The sequence below is a fragment of the Dipodomys merriami genome, unplaced genomic scaffold, assembly GCF_024711535.1.
Source record: "Dipodomys merriami isolate MVZ:Mamm:240054 unplaced genomic scaffold, mDipMer1.0.p SCAF_11, whole genome shotgun sequence".
Classification (NCBI taxonomy): domain Eukaryota; kingdom Metazoa; phylum Chordata; class Mammalia; order Rodentia; family Heteromyidae; genus Dipodomys; species Dipodomys merriami.
The window spans coordinates 18,234,432-18,253,636 of record NW_027202382.1 but is presented as its reverse complement, the minus strand read 5'-3'; the positions used below and the strand labels follow the sequence as shown (position 1 = coordinate 18,253,636).

The following is a 19,205-nucleotide window of genomic DNA, read 5'->3' as shown; positions in this document are numbered from 1 at the left end:
GGGTTCGATTCCTCAGCACCACATAAGCAAAAAGAAAAAAGCTGGAAGTGGTGCTATGGCTCAAGTGGTAGAGCTCTAGCCTTGAGCTGAAGAGCTGAGGGACAGCGCCCAGGCTCGGAGTGCAGGCCCCACGACCGGACCCCCCCCCAAAAAAAAAAAAGAAAAAGAAAAAAAGAAAAGAAAAGAAAAAAGATTCTTACAGATGTGTCTTCCCTGGCTGGCTTTGAAGCATAATCCTCAGATCTTAGCCTCCTGAGTATCTAGGACCCGATCAAGGTCTGGAACTCTAGCCTAGGGGTGGCAACTCTGTAAACTTGTGACCATAGCCCTGTCCATTTTTTGAGACATAGTTTCAGGCTGGCCTTGAACTTGCCATCTATCTGCTTCTAGCCTCCCAAGTGTTGGGATTCCAAGTAGGTAGCTCCAACACAGCTCTTTTGTCAAACTTTAAAGTGCTCACTGCATACCAGACCCTGTTAGGTCCTGAGGTACACAAATAAATAAAGCAGGGCACCCTCTGTGGCTTCCCTGTTGGGGGTACAGACACAGATAAGGTATCATATGATACCCTGGGCAGTGCTGGAAATGGCTGAGGGTATGAATTTGGAAAAAAGGAGGAGCTTGGTTAAATCTTGGCTTCACGCTTCAGTAGCTTTATTACACTGAACAAGTATAATCAAATTTCTTTCTCTGAAAAATGGGAATAATTGTATCTGTCCTTGTATGAGACAATGCATGTAAAACTGCCAATCTAAAGGCAGGCCTTAAGCAAGTATTTATCAAATGTGAGCTACTGCTCATATTTCTCTGGCTGGTCTCCCTCCTGATAGCATGTGCTCCTGATAGAGTGCTCTGGGAGTAACTGATTCCACTGGAGGAGCACAGAGAGCTTCAAGGAGGAGGTGACAATTAACCAGGGTCTTGAAGTTTGCCAGACAGGAAAGACTCAGATGAAAATTACCTTCAGCCAGAGACTAGTAGAAGTGTCCAGATATGAACAAGTGAGGAAGTGTTTGGACAACGATCAGAAAAGGCCTTTTAAGGCAGACACAAGAGCTGAACTTGGTTTTTCCTGTGGGCGATGGGGAGTTTCGGTCGGGAGACTCTCCAGCTGAGAGTTCATGGCCACCCGGGCCTGACACCTCAGCCTGGGTTTGGGAAGTTCTGTCTCATATCTGCCCCTCTATCCTTTCCCTATACAGATCATCAAAGACCAGAAGCTGCTGGTGATCGTGGGGGGTATGCTGCTCATCGACCTGTGCATCCTGATCTGCTGGCAGGCCGTGGACCCCCTGCGGAGGACTGTGGAGAAGTACAGCATGGAGGTGAGCATGGCCTGAAGCACACGGCTCCCAGACATGGGAAAGCCATGCTGCACATCGCCAGCCTACGGCTTAGTGCCTTTGCCTTCCACTAGACACACACACACACACACACACACACACACACACACACACACACACACACACACACACACACACACACACACACACACACACACACACACACACACACACACACACACACACATTTAATGTGTATACTTGCACACATTAGGGAAAGCTGAGTCCCTTTCATTGCTGGTAGATTTGCTCCTAGAACAGTTGAACTTGACTTTTTGAGTGATACTGGGCTGTTCTGGGATGTGCTATTTGGCATAATTTCCATACATCACAGCAGAATCCACCACAACAATGGGGTCTCTATTTCTCTCACTGCCTTTGTTTGTTGGTGGTGGTGATCATGGGGCTTGGACTCTGAACCTAGGCACTGTCTCTGAGCACTTCAGCTCAAGGCTAGCTCTCTACCATTGAGCCACAGCGCCACTTCCAGTTCGCTAGTGGTTAATTGGAGATGAGTCTCACAGACTTTCCTGCCTGGGCTGGCTTTGAACTGCAATCCTCAGACTTCAGCCTCCTCAGTAGCTAGGATTACAGATGTGAGCCACTGGCGCCTGGCTCTCATTGGATTTTTAAGGAAGTCGTTTCATAGAACTTTTGAGTGTGGTTCCCAAACCAAACTGAACGTGGTTTCTATGCATTGGGACAAGAAGAGTCTCAGGCAAATGAAGCAGCCAAGATGCAGCCAGAATCAAGTCCTTCCTTGCAGAATGCTATCTTGGAGGCTTGGGGCTGTCCCGCCTTGATGCTATATTTCACAGACCTGTGGGGAGGAAGCAGGCTCCAGACAAGACCAGCCAGAACTGCAGGGGATGGACAGCACTGGCCAGGCCTGTGGGCATGCAGTGAGGTAACTCAGACAGGCTCTGTCCAGAGGGGAGGTGACAAAAAGTGATCATTTATGGTGCCCAGTTGGCAATAGAGCACCTCCCTATCCAGTCAGCGTCAGGGGAGTTTCCCACACACCTCCAGGATTAAGGAGTCTAGGTAGCTATCAGCACCTGGAAGAACTTTGCTGGCCAACTGGGCCCCTGAACTGGGATGAGACTGGGGTGATGGTAAGTGCAACCATAATGATGACAGTATTGGTGTGATGATGATGATGATGATGATGGTGGTGGTGGTGGTGGTGGTGGTGGTGGTGGTGGTGGCGGCAGCGACGACAATGAAAGCAGCTCCAGGAAGTCAGTGTGGTGGCTAGCCCATTTTGATTGTGAGGACATGGAAACCAGAAAGGCACAGTCACTTACCCAAGAGGTCCAGCCTTGTTGGTGATAATGCTCCTAACCCCCATCTTTCCACTCACCCAACCTCTCCCACCCTGGACCCTTGTCTGCAGTTTCATAGGCTTTCTTGGCTCTGTTCACATCTTCAAAGTGGGTGGCACAAGGAAACATCTTCACACTTACCACTGGGACTCAAGGAGTCAGTGGCAGACTGGGGTCTCAGGGACACTAAAAAAGGGATCACACATTGTGAGGCAGAGCTGGAGGGAAGGCCTGAGGTAGGACCAGCCAGGGGCTTTGATGTTGAACCCCAGGGCAGCCCTGGAAGCTGGAAGGCCACTCCCTTTACCCCAAGCTGAAGTGGGGGACTTATTGCTCCGGGGAGGGGGGGGTCCCAAGACTCTTGCAAATGGCAGAGGGAAGCCTGCAGGACTGGCGTCAGGCTGAGTCAGCAGACTTTGTGAGTGGAGAAGCTCGTTGATCTCGATTAGCTTTGTGCCGTTGAGTTTGTATGACAGATGCCTTGCCATCACGGGCCTGCCTTCCTTCTTTCCTTCCTTCCTTCCTTCCTTCCTTCTTTCCTTCCTTCCTTCCTTCCTTCCTTCCTTCCTTCCTTCCTTCCTTCCTTCCTTCCTTCCTTCCTTCCTTCCTTCCTTCCTTTTTTCCATCCTGTAATGAGTCCTGCTGCCCTGGATGACACTGTGCATCAGCTATGCATGCTTATAGCAATTTAGCCCATTCTAGGCCATCCAGGGCCATGTTCTCAAACTGGGGAACCCTGGAGGACCACGGAAGGACCTTTCTGCATACGTGGAAAAATGAGTTCTGGGAAGGGGAAGAGTCCTGTCCAGGGCCACTGAGATTGTCCAAGGCAAGGCCCAGGCATGCTGTCAAGTTGCCTCCTGTATCTGCTTAGATTTCTCAGGAACCCTTTCTGGCTGGCACCTCTTTTGCTGCTCTTACATTAAGGTTGCCCCGTTGCTCTGTTGCCATGGTAACAGAGCCCTTCGACTTACCAACCCATAGCCCTGCCAGGTTACTGTCACTTTCCACCAACTGATGCCAAGCTATCTTTTGGCTTCTTTCAGACTCTCCACCCACCTCAGCCCCATCCCCCTGCCGGTCAGGCATCACATAGTGATTGAACAATGCATCCCAGTGTGGGGTATCATAAGATCTCCTTCAAGGAGCTATTTTTGGGTGTGTTTTTTTTTCCTAAACTTCAGACAGAGAGAAAGTCTGGGCTTGGAGGGAGGTGATCAATGGTCCTTGTGGTCTGTCCCTTCCTCTGGTACCTCTCCAAGCTCCTCCTTGGCTCTGAGCTCTCTCTGAATACTTTCAGATTCCAGGCCATGGGCCTTGCTCTGTGATGTACCTCCTAGACTTTGTAAGAACTCCACTCCCTTCTAGAACCTTTTCTACCAAGTGGCTTGTCCCATTCTCTCACTCCATCAGAGCTAAATGCCTGCTCTGTCCACTGCCTTCCCCAGCATCTCTCAAGAGTGTTGAGGACAGCCCTGTTCTGCCCCAGTGTCCTGCAGTATCTTCTGCTGGAACATAAACAGCCTCAGCCCCCAATTTCAGAGCAAAAAGAGCAAATCACAAGTGAAGACTCCATCTCACAGGTTTAAACAAAGACTAGGAGAACTAAGTAAAATGTTTTCCAAGAATATATACAGAGGCAGTGAAACAATTTTTAAAAAGAAATAAAAGGCTGGCCACGGTAACACCTGTCTGTAATTCCAGTACTCAGGAGGCTGAAACGGGAAAATTGTAAATGCAAAGACAGACTTGACTACATAGGAGACCCTGTCAAAGAAGGAAGGGAAGGAAGGAGGATGGGCAGGCAATTGTTCATACACTCCCATGATCCTGGTTATCTGCACGCAGATAGGGTAGGAGAGTTCATTGGCAAAGGAACAAAGGGCCTTGAAGGTTTGGATAGCATTATTCTTCAACTGAAAATACATTTTATTGCCAGGCGCCAGTGGCTCATGCCTATAATCCTAGCTACTCAGGAGGCTGAGGTCTGAGGATTGTGGTTCAAAGCCAGCCCAGGCAGGAAAGTCCATGAGACACTTATCTCCAATTAACCACCAGAAAACATGAGGTGGCGCTATGGCTCAAGTGGTAGAGTGCTAGCCTTGAGCTGAAGAACTGAGGGACAGTGTCCAGGCCCAGAGTTCAAGTCCTACAACCTGCCAAAGAAAAAAACAGTTTATCTGCTCTTCAAAAACAGGTACACATTGAGTTTTTAATGTTATAGTTAATTAATAGACTTTTAAGGAGCAGTTTAAGGTTTACAGAAAAATTGAACACATAGAGTGCCCAGATGCTTGCAACATCTTTTTTTTGGGGGGGGGGGGGTCCAGTCGTGGGGCCTGAACTCTGGGCCTGGACGCTGTCCCTCAGCTCTTCAGCTCAAGGCTAGCGCTCTACCACTTGAGCCACAGCGCCACTTCTGGCTTTTTTCTTTTTGCTTATGTGGTGCTGGGGAATTGAACCCAGGGCCTCATGCATGCAAGGCAAGTGCTCTACCACTGAGCCACCTTCCCAGTCCCAGACACCTTGCATTGTTAAGAGAATGGACCAGTGGCCTACCGCTCTTCACTGAAGTCCACCAGTACAGTTTACCCTGTGTCATGGCACCCCTAGCCTTGAACTGCCTGTATAATGTCGAGTATCAGCCATCTGCAGCTTTGCTGCCTGAAGTCGCCTCTGTGTCTCAACACTGTGGCAGCCACATTTCCAGACATCATGTAGTTGAAATCACATAGTATACAGCACAGCCTCTCAGCCTAGCTTGTTTTGCTGAGTCCTGCGTATTTACCTTTCCTCCACAGCCCGTTTCTCTTTGTTGATGATTAACGGCCCTGTTGTTTACCCATCCAACCATTAAAGGGCATCTTAGGGGTTCCAGATTTTGGCAATTATAGGTAAAGCTACTCTAAGAATGTGTGCTAGGTTTTAGTGTGACACAAGTTAACAACTCCCTGGAGAAAGTAACTAGGCATACAAGTGCTAGATTTGATGGTAAGAGTACTTTTGTTCTGTTCCAAGCTGCCTCAACTTTCTTCCAAAGTGGCTTACCATTTTGCATTCCCAGCCGCAATGACCCAGAGGTCCTCTGGTACACATTTCTACCAGCATTTGGTGTTGTGGTTAGTTAGGATCTGGGCCATTTAATAGGAATGGAGGAGCAATTCTCCATTGTTGAGTATTGTTTCATATATGTATCTATCATCTGCATATAATTTTATTGAGGTCTCTGTTCAAATATTTGTCTGCTTTTTAATTCAGTCATTTTTATTGTTGACTTTAATGGCATTCTTTGCATTTATCGTATACAAACCCTTTATCACATACATGCTTTGCAAGTATTTTCACTCAGTCTGAAGCCTATCTTATTCTCTCAACTTCACATTTGGGAAGAGGTAGGGGACCATTCTGGGATTTGAACTCCGATTTTGTGCTCATTAGCCAGGCACTCTACCACTTGAGCCATACCCCAACTTCTTTTAACATGGTCTTTTTCAGAACCAAATGGGGTTTCTTTTGTTAATTTTAATGAAGTCTAGCTTATCAGTCTTTTATGGATTATACTTGCAGTGGTATATCTAAAAAGTCACTGTCAAACCCAAAGTCATCTAGATTTTCTCCTGTTGAATTATTTTTGTTGTCTGTGATGAATTAGTTTTTGTGCAGAGTCTAAGGTCTGTGTCTAAACTTCTTTTTTGTGTCTGTGGAGGTCCAGCTGTTCTAGCACCATTTGTTGGAAAGACCAGTCTTTCTCCACTGGGCTGCCTTCTCTTCCTTGTTGTAGATGTAGATATATTTCTGGGTTCTCTGGACATTTCTACTGATATGCTCATCTAGATTTTTTTTCTGCCATTGCTACACTGTTTTGATTCTTATATTATTATAGAGAGTCTTGAAGTCAGGTAGTGTCAGTTCTCCAACTTGGTTTTCTAATGTTGTGTTGATCCTTCTGGAATTTTCGCCTCCATATAAAATTTAAAATCAGTTTGCTGACATTCACACAGTAACTCACTGGTGTTTTGATTGGCATTACATTGAATCTACAGCTCCAGTTGGGAATATTGACATCCTAACAGTAATTTGAGTCTGTCTATCCATGAATATGGATGTAGTTCTCCATTTATTTAGATCTCCTTTGACTTTCTTTGTTCATTTCTTTGTGCACATATACAAAATGTTAGATATAGATATCTATTGCATTTTGTTTAGTTATTGATGGAAATAGTGCTGTGTTTTTAATTTCAAATTCCAATTGAGCATTTCCAATACATAGGAAAACAGTTGACTTTTATATTTTAACCTAGTATTCTGCAACCTTGCTATAATTGTTTATTTGTTCCAGGAAGTTTGGGTCTTCAGGAATTTCTACATAAGCAATAATATCACCTGCAAACATATGCACTTTTATTGCTTTCTTCCCAAACCCCTATTTATTTATTTTATTTTCTTGATTTATTCTGGATCACAGTGGTGAGAGGGAACATTCTTGCTTTGCTTTTGATGTTAGGAAGAAAACATTTTTAATTTTCAGCATTATGTATGCTAGCATATCTTTTTCTATGAAGTACTTTTCTATTCCTTTTGGGCAGTGCTTGAGTTTGAACTCAGAATCTTCGCTCACCAGGCAGGTACTCTATCATTGAGCCACACTCTACCATTGAGCCAGCCCTTTTTTTTTTTTTTTGCAGTAGTTATTTTTTAGCTAAGGTCTTTCTTCCCACCCAGGCATACACCTGGGCTTCTATTTACCTTTTTTAGGCTTTCTGTCATACCTCATCGAGCAAGCATATGCCACTGTGCCCAACTCTCAGTTGAAGAGTTTCATGGACTTTTCTGTTTGGCTAGCCTTAAACAATGATCTTTCCATTCTCTGCCTCTCAAGTAGCTACAATTACAGACATGAGTCACCCGTGCCCATCTTATGAAGTAGTTTTGATGGCCAAAGTTGAGAGTGTTTTGGAGAAGGTGTTAGTTAAGTGTGAATAGTGGCAAGAGGCCAGACTGATAGGGGCCTCAAATGGTAAGCTGAGTTTAAACTTCACGAAGAGTCTTAGTCACAGGAATGACATGAGCACAGGGTGAGAACAGATGGAGGGGTGAGGCTGGAGTCCCAGCCATGTCTAGACATCTTTGCAGTAACTCAAGCAATGGGGACAGAGAGAAGTGAGTTTAGAGAGATACTTAGGTTTAGAGAGATACTTAGGAAGCTGTTGTGACAAAACTTGATGACTGATTAACTCTGAGAGGTGGGGAAGAGAGAGGCAGAAAGAGATATGCCCAAATTCCTGTCTGGATAGTGTCTAACAACCTACCTCCTCAACAACTCAGAATGCAGACCAAGAAGTGGGTCTGGGAGGGAATGTGGGGAAGGGCCATTTCTGAACACAAACTTGAGATGAATGGATGGGCATCAGTGGCTCATGCCTGTAATCCTAGCTATTCAGGAGGCTGAGATCTGAAGATCACAGTTCAAAGTCAGCCTAGACAGGAAAGGCTGTGAGACTCTTATCTCTAATTAGCTACCAAAAGTCTAGAATGGCTCAAAGTGGTAGAGTACTGGATTTGAGCAAAAAAAACATGGGGACAGCTCCCTGAGTTCAAGCCCCATGGCCTGCACAAAAAAATAAATTGAGGTGCATGAGGATCTCTTGAGCACAAGGTCCCCAGAAGATGGATGAGACCTGGAACATGGGAGAATAGTCCATCCAAAACATATTTGTAGGAAATGAGTTAGCAGTGGGGACTGAGCATCATGGAGTACAGAAACCCAGAGAGAGTAAGAAGTAATGAAATCTGAACTGGAGCCCTATCGTCCGCTGAGTGGTGATGGGCTCTGGAGGAGGAGCCTGAGCAGGAACATCTGCAGTAACCAGAAAAGTAGGACCAATCAGGAGAGATTGGGATGGGGAGAGAGCTACCCATAGGCAGAAGGTCAAAAGGGAGCCATCTATAAATAAGCAGAGTTTGAAGGAGGAGGAGGGGGAAGAGGCCTGGAGGCACAATGCTCAGGAGCAAGGCAAGTCCTGGCCAGCGTCCCAGGACCTGGTACATGCTTGGTCTCCTACAGGACACCTCAGCCCCACCTCTGCTTTGCTGACTGATAGGACAGAAGACTGGCTGCTTCTGCATTTCAGATGCAGCAGATATGGCTAAGCCTTCCCAGTATGTTGCAGAGGTTTGTAAAATACGATTTGGAAGCTGGGCACCAGTGGCTCACACTTGTAAACCTCACTATTCAGGTGAGATCTGAAAGATCACAGTTCAAAATCAGCCTGGACAATAAAAGTCCATGAGACTCATCTCTAATTAACCACAAAAAGCCAGAAATGGAGCTGTGGCTCAAGTGATAGAGTACTAGTGAGTAAAAGCACTCAGAATTATGGCTTGCCCCATAATTGGCACAAAATATATGTATATATGTATGGTTTGGATGCTCACACCCATGTGGAGGTGTACTTTGAGATCATTTCCCTCCAGAGTAAGCCAGCACATACTGACGTTCAGAGAGAGTTGTGATGTGGAGAGAAGGGTTATTTCTTCCTTCTATACCAGGCCACCATTGACGCCTCCACCTGACCAGGCTGAGATGATTGGGATACAGAGAAACATGGTGACAGCCCTCAAAGTCACTGAACACTTATGATCACTAAACATCATACACTCAAGGGAACTCCTGGGAGCCCCAGGGACAGCATCCTGAGGCTACCTGTGCTCCCTGAGATCTCTCCCATCTGCTTCCTGGCAGGTTACGGGAGAAGGAATCAAATATGTGAGCTAGTGACCCACGGGAATTGGGAGTGTGGCAGACGCTCACAAGAATGGCAGAAGGTGGGTCCCCAAGGGCCTCTTAGCCGCTGCATCAGGACCTCCTTGCATTTCTGACTTCTGTGGATTTCAGTGACTTTTCAAGGGCACTGTGCACAAGGGTTTCAAACTTCCTTCCATGTTCAGAGACCTACAGAAGCAAGCAAAGGATTTGGAATTGTGGAACTGCACTTGGCTTTGAAGTGAGTGGTTTCTACTAGTTCTGTTTCTCTGGAAACAGATGCTGGAAGAGGCAAACACATGGAGTTTTAAATAATTTTAACTCTTATCATCTTCCTCCCTCAACAGCTGCTCTGGGGCAAAAGAAAGGAAACAAAGAAAGGAAGGAAAGGAAAGGGAGCCAAGATTATAGTAGGCATCTCCACAAAACAGCCAGTACCCTCACACACCTGGCCAAGCCCACCTCCCATTCCTCACCGTGAAATCAATTGCAGAATGGCAATCGTGGGTGAGGAGGCTGGGGTCTAGGTTCTTTCTGCTTCATAAGTTGCTCACAAGCAGCCCAGGGGTCCAAGGCTTTTGATGCTAAAGCTACACTCTGAATGGCAGGTCATCACTGCTAAAGCCACCAGCCCAAGATAGTGGGAGAGCCCATGGTGCTCCAAGATAGCCAGCCTGGGGCTTTAGGCAAAATGGGGGGAGTAGAAGGGAAGGAGGGAGTCAGGGAGGACCTCAGGCCAATCTGTTGTGCAAAGACGCTTCAACTAGCATGGGTAAGTCCTCCCAGAGAGGCCATACCAGCAGCAGGAATTGCAAGTAGGTCTGAAATCTCCCCAATCAACTGGAGGAGGATGCCTGTCCTCCTTAGCCCATGTCAGGAGTCCTTTGATAATCCAGCCTCATCTTTCACAACTCCTTTTTCCCTCTCTGTGCCTGACCAGATGCCCTGAGCCATTGGGGACTTCTTCAAAGCATCATGTGCTCTCTTCCTCTCTGCCCCGTGTCAGCCTCCCCCGCTCCCCTCTCAATACACCATCTCTGTGGGTGAACTTCCTACATAAGGAAGCTTAGAAGAATCTTCTCCAGGAGCCTGGAGATCACATGGGCAGCCTTGGACGCCCCTGTTCTGCGCTCCCATCTCACCCTGTTTAGCTCTACATTCTGGGGACAACACTGATAATTGTGCACCTGTCTGTCCCCTCTTGTCTGTGACCTCCTCAGATGCCAAGGCCATCTGCGTGTCCTCGGCACCCACCGCCAAGCCCTAGCTCAAAGCAAGTGCTTGGGAAATAGTTCTTGAATAAATTGTTCCCTCCACCTGGCCCTCCCTCTCCATATGTCCAAATTCAGCCCATCTGTCTGCACACATTACGCTGGCTCCTCAAAGAAATCTCTTTGCTGAGTTGCAATTGCACTTAATCTCTCACCCCTCACCTTTGTCGAAGGCCCACGGCTGCTAGTTGCAGGATGATTCGGCAGCTCTGTAAAGAACTGAGATTCAGCTGGTGACTTAGCACCCCAAGATAAAGATCCATGCTCTAGAAGCACAAAGGGAGAGCCAGGAAATGGGCTGTGCCCGCCCATGAACTTCTCTGCACTTCCTTCCTGAGATCTGGCAGTCTTAATGGATCAGCCACTCCACTATCTTTTTAACCTTGGCTGCCAGGAAGTTGGAGCCAAATTCCACACTCTGATGCAATAACAACCATCTTATCTCAGCTCCTGAAGAATGATCTCTCGTCTGTGTGTCTTTATTTTTAACTGGCCTGTTGTGTTTGGGCTTCAGTTGTACGCTGCCTCTGGCCCTTTAGGAGGACAAGCAAGGTGGATATTCTAGATTAAGTTATTAACATGGGAACTGGAGGCAAGATTTAATTGGAACCGTGTGCCAGAGAGGCATTTTAAGGGTGTCCACAGGCATTCGCCCTCTGGCACGGAGCCCAGCCCAGTCCTGGCTCAGCTCTGCCATTGGCACTGGGGACACAGATGTCTCTGCACCTCCAGATGTGGCTTTGTCAGCCACAGCCACATTTATGAAAGCTCTTGGGTGGGAAGGCAGCTTAGACACTTGAGCGCTTGCATTTCTTTCACCATCCACGGTGGTCCCCAAGTTCCTTTGGGAGGGACGCTGAGCCAAGTAAACACCCATCGGGATGCAAGGGAAAGACCAAGAAACACAGCCCCAAGGCAGCTCAAAGCCAAAGTTCTCCCTCACTACCTTCCTAGGTACTTGCTCTCTGAGGACGGACTGCATACTCGAGATCCTTATAGGCCAAGGACTAGAACATTCTGTGAGATCCTAGCATCTCCGACCACCATGCTGGTCTTGTGAAAGTCATCTTAGTTCTTGAGCAAAGAGAGTCTCAACATGTTGTTTTGTTCCCAATCCAAAACATCATGGAGGTAGAAACATAGGCTGTGCTACCATAAAGGTGTTTCATCAGCCGGGTACTAATGGCTCACACCTGTAATCCTAGCTATGCAAGCAGCTAAGATCTGAGGATCGCCATTCAAATCCAGCCTGAACTGGAAAGTCTGTAAGCCTCAACTCCATTAACTACCAGGAAACTAGAAATGGCTCAAAGTGGTAGACCACTAGCCTTGGGCAAAAAGAGCTCAGGGACAGGGCCCAGGCTCTGAGTTCAAGCCCTGGGTCTAACAACAACAACAAAGCTGTCATTTTTTTGTAGGAGAATTCCAACAATGCCCCCCTTGTAGATGGCATATCACAGGGTACCCCTTTGCAAATATTGTGTCACGGGAACCCCTAAAGTATGATCTAGAATTGGGTTTAGGAATTAATGTTTCCCAGAGAGCAAAAGAGAAAAGGATGTGCTAGTCAGGGTGTGCTTTTTTGCTATGTAACAAAAAGCTCTCCGTGAATTAAAGCAAAAAGAATCCTTTACTCATTTAAACAAATTACCCATTATCTGTGGCTTCCCTCCCCCCCCCCCATGATGTCCTTCCTCTAGGATACATCTTCTGGGTTTCCTTTTGGGACAGTTTTTGTAGCAAAGGGAAAGAAGTGTACTAACTTTTATGGACTTTCCTGCCCAGGCTGGCTTCTAACCACAATCCTCAGATCTCAGCCTCCTGAGTAGCTAGGATTACAGGTGTGAGTCACCGGTGCCCAGCTTGGGTTTTGTTTTTGTTTTTTTAAGTATAATTAACATAATATAAAATTCCATTTTTAAAAGTACATTTCAGTGATTTTTTTTGTTTTCTGTTTGTTTTTTATTTTATTGTTATTTATAAAAGTGATGTACAAAGGAATTACGGTTACTTAAGTCAAGTAATGAGTACATTTCTTTTTGGACAATGTCATCCCTTCCCTCATTCTCTCCCAGATTTCCCCTCTTCAGTGATTTTTTTAAATACATAAGATGGTATAACCGTCACCTACTGTCTAATCCAGGAAAGTTATTCCTCACCCCAAGGGAAACCCTGCTCCTTTTATCCATCCCCTCTCGTTTTCCCTTCCCACCAGACCCTAGCAACCACCAGTCTGTTTCCTGGCTCTATGGATTTGCCTGTTCTAGATATTTTATACCAGTGAACTCAAATTGGCTTTGTGAATCTTGGTGTCTGGCTTCCTTTGTTCAGGATAATGAGTTTAAAGTTCTCCTGCCCATTATGCCTTTTCCTGGCTAAATAATATTTTCTTACAGGAACATCACATTTTGTTTGCCCATTCATCAGTTGGTAGACACTTGTTTCCATTTTCTGAGTGGTCTGAGGGGTGCTGGGGCTGACCATGCTGGGTCCTGTGGTACCTGTTTTGATTCACGGTTGGAACTGCTGGTCACTTCTCCAAGGCAGCTATACCACTGTACATCCCTGCCAGCAAGGTGTGAGAGCTCTACTCTACTACTGATTCTTACGATGTGTCTGCCTTTTGGATTAGTGCCATTATGAGTGGAATCTCATAACTTCGTTGAGAAATACTACCGCATGATCAACAGCTCCTGTTCTAGGGCACATTTGCATGTGTTTAACACCTATTTTTGTATCCTCTTTGAGAAATGTCTACTCAAAGCCTTGGCCTGTTGTTGTTTTTTTAATTTAATTAGTTGTGTTTATTGTTGACTTGTAAGAACTCTTTGTATATTCCAGATGCTAGATCTTTATGAGATATTCAATTTGTGAACAGATTCTTCCATTCTGCTAGTTACCTTTTCACTTTCTTCATAGTGTCCAGTGACCCATGGAAATTCTTCATCTATTTATCTGTCATTTATTTATTTATTTTTATTTTGTTGGTCGTGGGACTTGAACTCTGGACCTGGACACTGTCCCTCAGCTCTTCAGCTCAAGGCTAGCTCTCTACCACTTGAGCCACAGCACTGCTTCTGTTTTCTGGTGGTTAATTGGAGATAAGAGTCTCATGGATTTTCCTGCCTGGGCTAACTTTGAACTGCGATCCTTAGATCTCAGCCTCTTGAGTAGCTAGGATTATAGGTGTGAGCCACTGGTTTTTTAGCTGCCATAGCTAAGAGCCCATTATCTCATCTGAGATCAGGGGTTTACCCTCACATTTTCTTCTAAGCGTTTTGTAGTATTTGTTCTTACACGCAGGTGTTGATCCCTTAGAGTTCATCTATGTACGATAGTGATCCAAATTAATTCTTCTGCCTGTGGATACCTAATCGTTTTAGCACTATTTGCTGAGAAGGATGTTCATGAAAACAGTCCCATACTGGAAATCAGTTGGCCCTAGATACGTGGCTGAATTCTGTGCTGTTCTCTCATGCCACATGGCCATGCTCACCACAGCCGCACACAGTCTCTTCATCACTGTAGCTCTGGAAAGAGTGAGCACTGAAGAGTGTGAGCTTCCACCTTTCTTCTTTTTTCAAGACAGTGGTGGCTATTCAAAGTTGACTGTCCCTCCCTGACTGAAAGTCTTTAGCGGGCGCCCCCTGGGATGTGAGCTCCTTTGCAGGAGGGCCTGTGCTCCCCCAACTATATATCCACCCTGAGGCCCAGCCCACACCAGACCTGGATCACTTGGCAAAGCAGATGAGTGAGGGCTGAGCCCATGTTGACACAGAGGGCAATGTAGCCCTGCCAGGACTTACAGAACCCCGGTGATACAATTGCCAGCAGTGGGTTGAAGTCATTGCATGAAGATGTTTATACCAAAATGAAATAAATATAAGTAATGTTTTCCAGGCCAAGAGAAGGATTTTGAAATGATTTGAAAAAAAAGCAAGTGGGGAGGGGAGACTTCAGATTCCCTAGATCTGGCTTTTCTTCCCTTTCATTGCAGCCTTGTGGGTGCTGTCCTGAGTCTGATTCTCCCGAAGAAGTCCTGGCCCTTCCTAGACATTATGAAATGGGGTTGATCTAGAGGTGCCCTGCCCCCACAGCAGCTCAGCCCCTAGTTCTATCAGAACTTCCAGGAGCTGACCTGGGGACAGTACTGAAGAATAGCATTTCTGGATGACAGCCTAGACCTAAGACCCCTGAGTCAGAGGAGTGAGCATGGGTGAAGGCCTCAAGTTGGGAATAGAAGTGGAGAAGGGAGGAGCTGCTCCCTAGAGTCAAGACAGGTTGATCTTCAAACACTAAGCCTTGGTATAGGATACTGAAAAGTGTCCCCAAATAGGCTCAGGTCAGGGGAGACTGAGAAAGGTGGTCACTGTGGCTCCTGCTTGGTTATCAGCACCCAGCCACTCTGACCCCTGCTCTTCTCTGAACCCAGTCCCCCACAACTTCAGGCCTGGCTCATTTGGGCACAGAATTCCAGATCTGCAACCCAGACCTCAGTTCTAACAGCACCCTGCTTTTCACCAGCCGGGCACAGCTCCCAGGCATTTGACCTCACCACTGGAGGAAGGCACTGAGGCTGGCCGGGAGGCCTGCCTGACCTCAGGTGACCTGATGCACTCCTCTCTGGCCCTGGACCCTGGCTGGCCTTTGGGGTTGAGGGAACCCCAGATCTATTCTGCAAATTGGCTTCTGGGTCCATTTACACTCCCTCCTTGTTTTGCACCAAAGCTGGGTTTTACTTTGTTTTGTTTCTCTTCTCTGTCAGAGCTTTCAAAATTATTAGCGTCTAATTGCGCATAATACTCTCTTATAAATATTTAATTTTTTTCTTTTGCATCTGTGATTATCTGGTTGATGTCTCGTACGAGTGAAGCCTTGTGAACAGACAGTCCGACCCAGTGATTTAGACCTGAGCACATTGAGCCCCAGCCCCCAGAGCAGATGCACTCAGCCTTCATGGACGATTTGCACTAAGCTGCCTTGTCTCCGTAAAAGACCGCAAGAGCAACCATGGCAGCAGCTTCCAGGGGCGCCCTGCGTGCCGTTCATTCTCCCAGGGGGTGGGCTCTATCCACTCCTGTGATAGTCACCACAGCCCCATGTGTGTATGAACATTACCATCCCTCCTATACAGAAGAGGAACCCCGGGCACAGAGAGCTTAAGTAGCACACCCATGGCCACACAGCAAGTTAAAGACATAGCAGGCAGCCCAAAGTAGTTACTCTGCAATTGAACTTGACTTCAACTCCCAGATCAGCTACTTACTGTATGAAGTAAGTCGCCAGTTAACCTGTGGCCACAGAAAGATGTGTCAGCATCCTTATTCCCAGGATCTATGTGTGTGACCTTACTGGGGAAAAGGATCTTTGCAGATGTTTAAGTATCTTAAGAGAAAGTCATTCTGAACCAGCTGTCCCACTTCAAATCCACTAATGTGTCTACACTTGGGTACTAGGGATTGAACCCAGGGCAGTCATCTGGTGAGGCAAGCACTCTGCCACTTGAGCTACATCCTCAGTTCTTTTGCTTTTAGTTTTCCAAGCTAGAGTCTCATACCAACTTTGGCTTGGCCAGTCTTGAACCTCAGTTGTTCTGTCTCCATCTCCCGAGTATCCTTAGAAGAAACGGCAGAGGAGCTGTGCACATCGAGAGTCCCAGCACTCAGGAGGCTGAGCAAGGGAACAAAGTGTAGGCCAACTAGGGTTACACTGCAAGACATCTCGGGGGGCAGGGGGGAGGAGAGGGGAAGGGAGAGAGGAAAGAAGGAAGGAAGGAAGGAAGGAAGGAAGGAAGGAAGGAAGGAAGGAAGGAAGGAAGGAAAGAAGGAAGGAAAGAAGGAAAGAAGGAAAGAAAGAAGGAGAGATAAAGACAGGAAGAAAGAAAGAAAGAAAGAAAGAAAGAAAGAAAGAAAGAAAGAAAGAGAAAGAGAAAAGGAAGAGAGAAAAGGAAGAAAGGGGAGGAGAAGGAAGGAAAAGGGAAGGAGAAATGAAAGAGGGAAGGAAGGGGAAAGAAAAAAGGAAGGAGAGAGGAAAGAAAGGAATGGAGAGAGGGAAGGAGAGAGGAGAGGTAGAGAGGGAAGGAGAGAAGAAAGGGAGAGAGGGAGGAAGCGGAGAGGGAGGAAGGGAAGGGGGAGCTGAAGGGGCTCCCTCTGCAGCCAGCGAAGGGAGAAGAGCTGTGGAGACGCGTGGGATTGGTGCTCCTGACTCCGGGGCTCTGCAAGAACAAATTAGTGTTGTTTTAAGTCAATGAATTTCCAAATTACTGTCCTTCTGAGGACCACAGTGTCTGCATTCTTAAAATGGAGTCCAATGTTAACACATTTGCCTTACAGGACTGGGAGACAGTGAAGGCAGGGCATTTAATATTTCACCCAGGAAGTCATTTTCCTACGTGAGTCAGACACAGGCAGCTCAGGGAATTAACTTGGGAAAGGCACTCGGGGTCAAACGATGCCTATGTTGGGGGTAGAGGATTTTCCTGTGTCTGCCCAGGCTCTAGCTTTCTTATCTGTGTCTTCCAGCAGACAGCAAAGAAGCCGACGAGAGATTGCACATTCTTGTCAATTATTAAAAATAGGTGGAAGCTTCCAGAAAAGCATTCAGGTACTGAGGGATGAAATGTACCCAGCAGCCTGGGCTGTAGGCCCTGTGGACTTTGAAGGAGTGGTGGGCCAGCTGCACACTCCATCACAGGAGGCTCTGCTCCACATTCTACCTCTGTCCAGCTGTGTGACGTGGGGTGCATGACTCTCTTTCTTAGAATTACTGTGAGCCACTGGGAAAGTGGCTCAGTGGTAGAGTGCTTGCCTAGCATGCATGAAGCCCTGGGTTCAATTCCCCAGTAGCACATAAACAGAAAAAGCCGAAAGTTGCACTGTGGCTCAAGAGGTAGAGTGATAGCCTTGAGCAAAAGAAGCTTAGGGACAGTGCCCAGGCCCTGAGTTCAAGCCGGAAGGAAGGAAGGAAGGAAGGAAGGAAGGAAGGAAGGAAGGAAGGAAGGAAGGAAGGAAGGAAGGAAGGAAGGAAGGAAGGAAGGAAGGAAGGAAGGAGAGAAAGAAAATTACTGTGAACATTGACTGAAATAACATTTAGAAGGAACTCCATCAGTGTGTGTGTGTGTGTGTGTGTGTGTGTGTGTGTGTGTGTGTGTGTGCACGTGCACGCATGAATGCACATGCGTGTGTGCAAGTACTGCGGCTTGAGCTCAGGGCTTGGGTGCTGTTCTTTAGCTCTTTCACCCAAAGCTGGCTCTCTACCACTTGTGCCACACCTCCACTTCCAGGTCTTTGCTGGTTAATGGGAGATGAGAATCTCTCAGATGTGTTTGTCCTAATTGGCTTCAGACTTGCAATCCTTGGATCTCAGCCTCAGGAGTAGCCCGAATTCCAGACATATGCCCCTGAGGCTTCATCAGTACAACTTCTGCTTCCTCTCCCTGACCTCCTCCAGACTTGATGAGGAAATTGACCTCCCTGGGGTACCCTGAGCTGCCAAGAGTGAGTATAGGGTAGTTTTCACCTTCTGGGAGCTTCTCCCGCTACCCCTCTCCCTGCTTGGCCCCCTGAGCACTGCAGGGCTCAGATAGCAGGTGGAGCTCCCCAAAGCTGTGGAGAGAGGGTGAACTCTCCCCAGCAACACCCCTGTCTGCTCTTCCTCCCAACTTGTAGAATGCTGATGCATTCCAAAGTGGCTCCTCCAGGGCAGGGGACACAGAAGTTCATTGAAGGCGTCCATAGGGGTGGCCAAAGGTCCGGAATCGCTTAGCCTTGAATGTGTGGAGCCTGGAGGAGGTGCTTCATCATCACCCTTGACTTGAGAAATGAGTCACAGCCCCAGGCAAAACAAAAAGGTGGGGAAAGGGACTTCTTTCCCCTACCTTAAACGTACAAGTAAGGTTTTCATAAAGAGAACAGGAGCTATGCGGGACAGTTGGGCCTATTCTCCAAAAGCTCCTTTCCTCAGTAGGCACTGAAAAGAATTGAAAACATCATCCACACAGAAGCAGGCACGAGATTGGCACAGCAGTGTTATTTATAAGCCAGACAGTGAAAACAACCCAAATGCCTATCATCTGAATGGATAAACTACATGTGGTATAGCAGTGCTGGGAATACTAGACAGCTACGTAAAAGAATGAAATACTACCCCACATGGGTACACCTTGAAAACACTGGCATTAGTGAAAGAAGCCAGACCCAAAAGGCCACATTCTGTATGATTCCACTGATAGGAAATGTCTAGAATAGGCAAAACCCAAAGTAGATGGGTAGTTGACAGGGGCTGGGAGATGGGAAATGGAAAGTAATTGTGGCAGTGGTCTTTTTAAGAGTGGTGATGAGTAGTTGTATAACATTGTGAATATATGTATTTTTAAGAAAAATACACTGGGTATGGTGGTATATGCCTATAATTCCAGCTACATGGGAAGGGAGGGTAGGAAGACATGGACAGGACCAGTTTGGACATAAGCAGGAAGCTCTGAATTTTATCCCCAGTTTTGCCA

At 46.8% G+C, this 19,205-nt stretch overlaps 1 protein-coding gene across 1 annotated transcript in view; it reads left to right on the top strand.

Moving 5' to 3' along the window:
* Window positions 1-19,205, top strand: part of Gabbr2 (gamma-aminobutyric acid type B receptor subunit 2) — a 336,688-nt gene that overhangs the window by 286,545 nt on the left and 30,938 nt on the right. Inside the window, exon 13 of the mRNA XM_070010539.1 lies at window positions 1,203-1,325. Within this exon, the coding sequence (XP_069866640.1) occupies window positions 1,203-1,325 (123 nt within the window). The remainder of the gene's footprint in view (window positions 1-1,202; window positions 1,326-19,205) is intronic.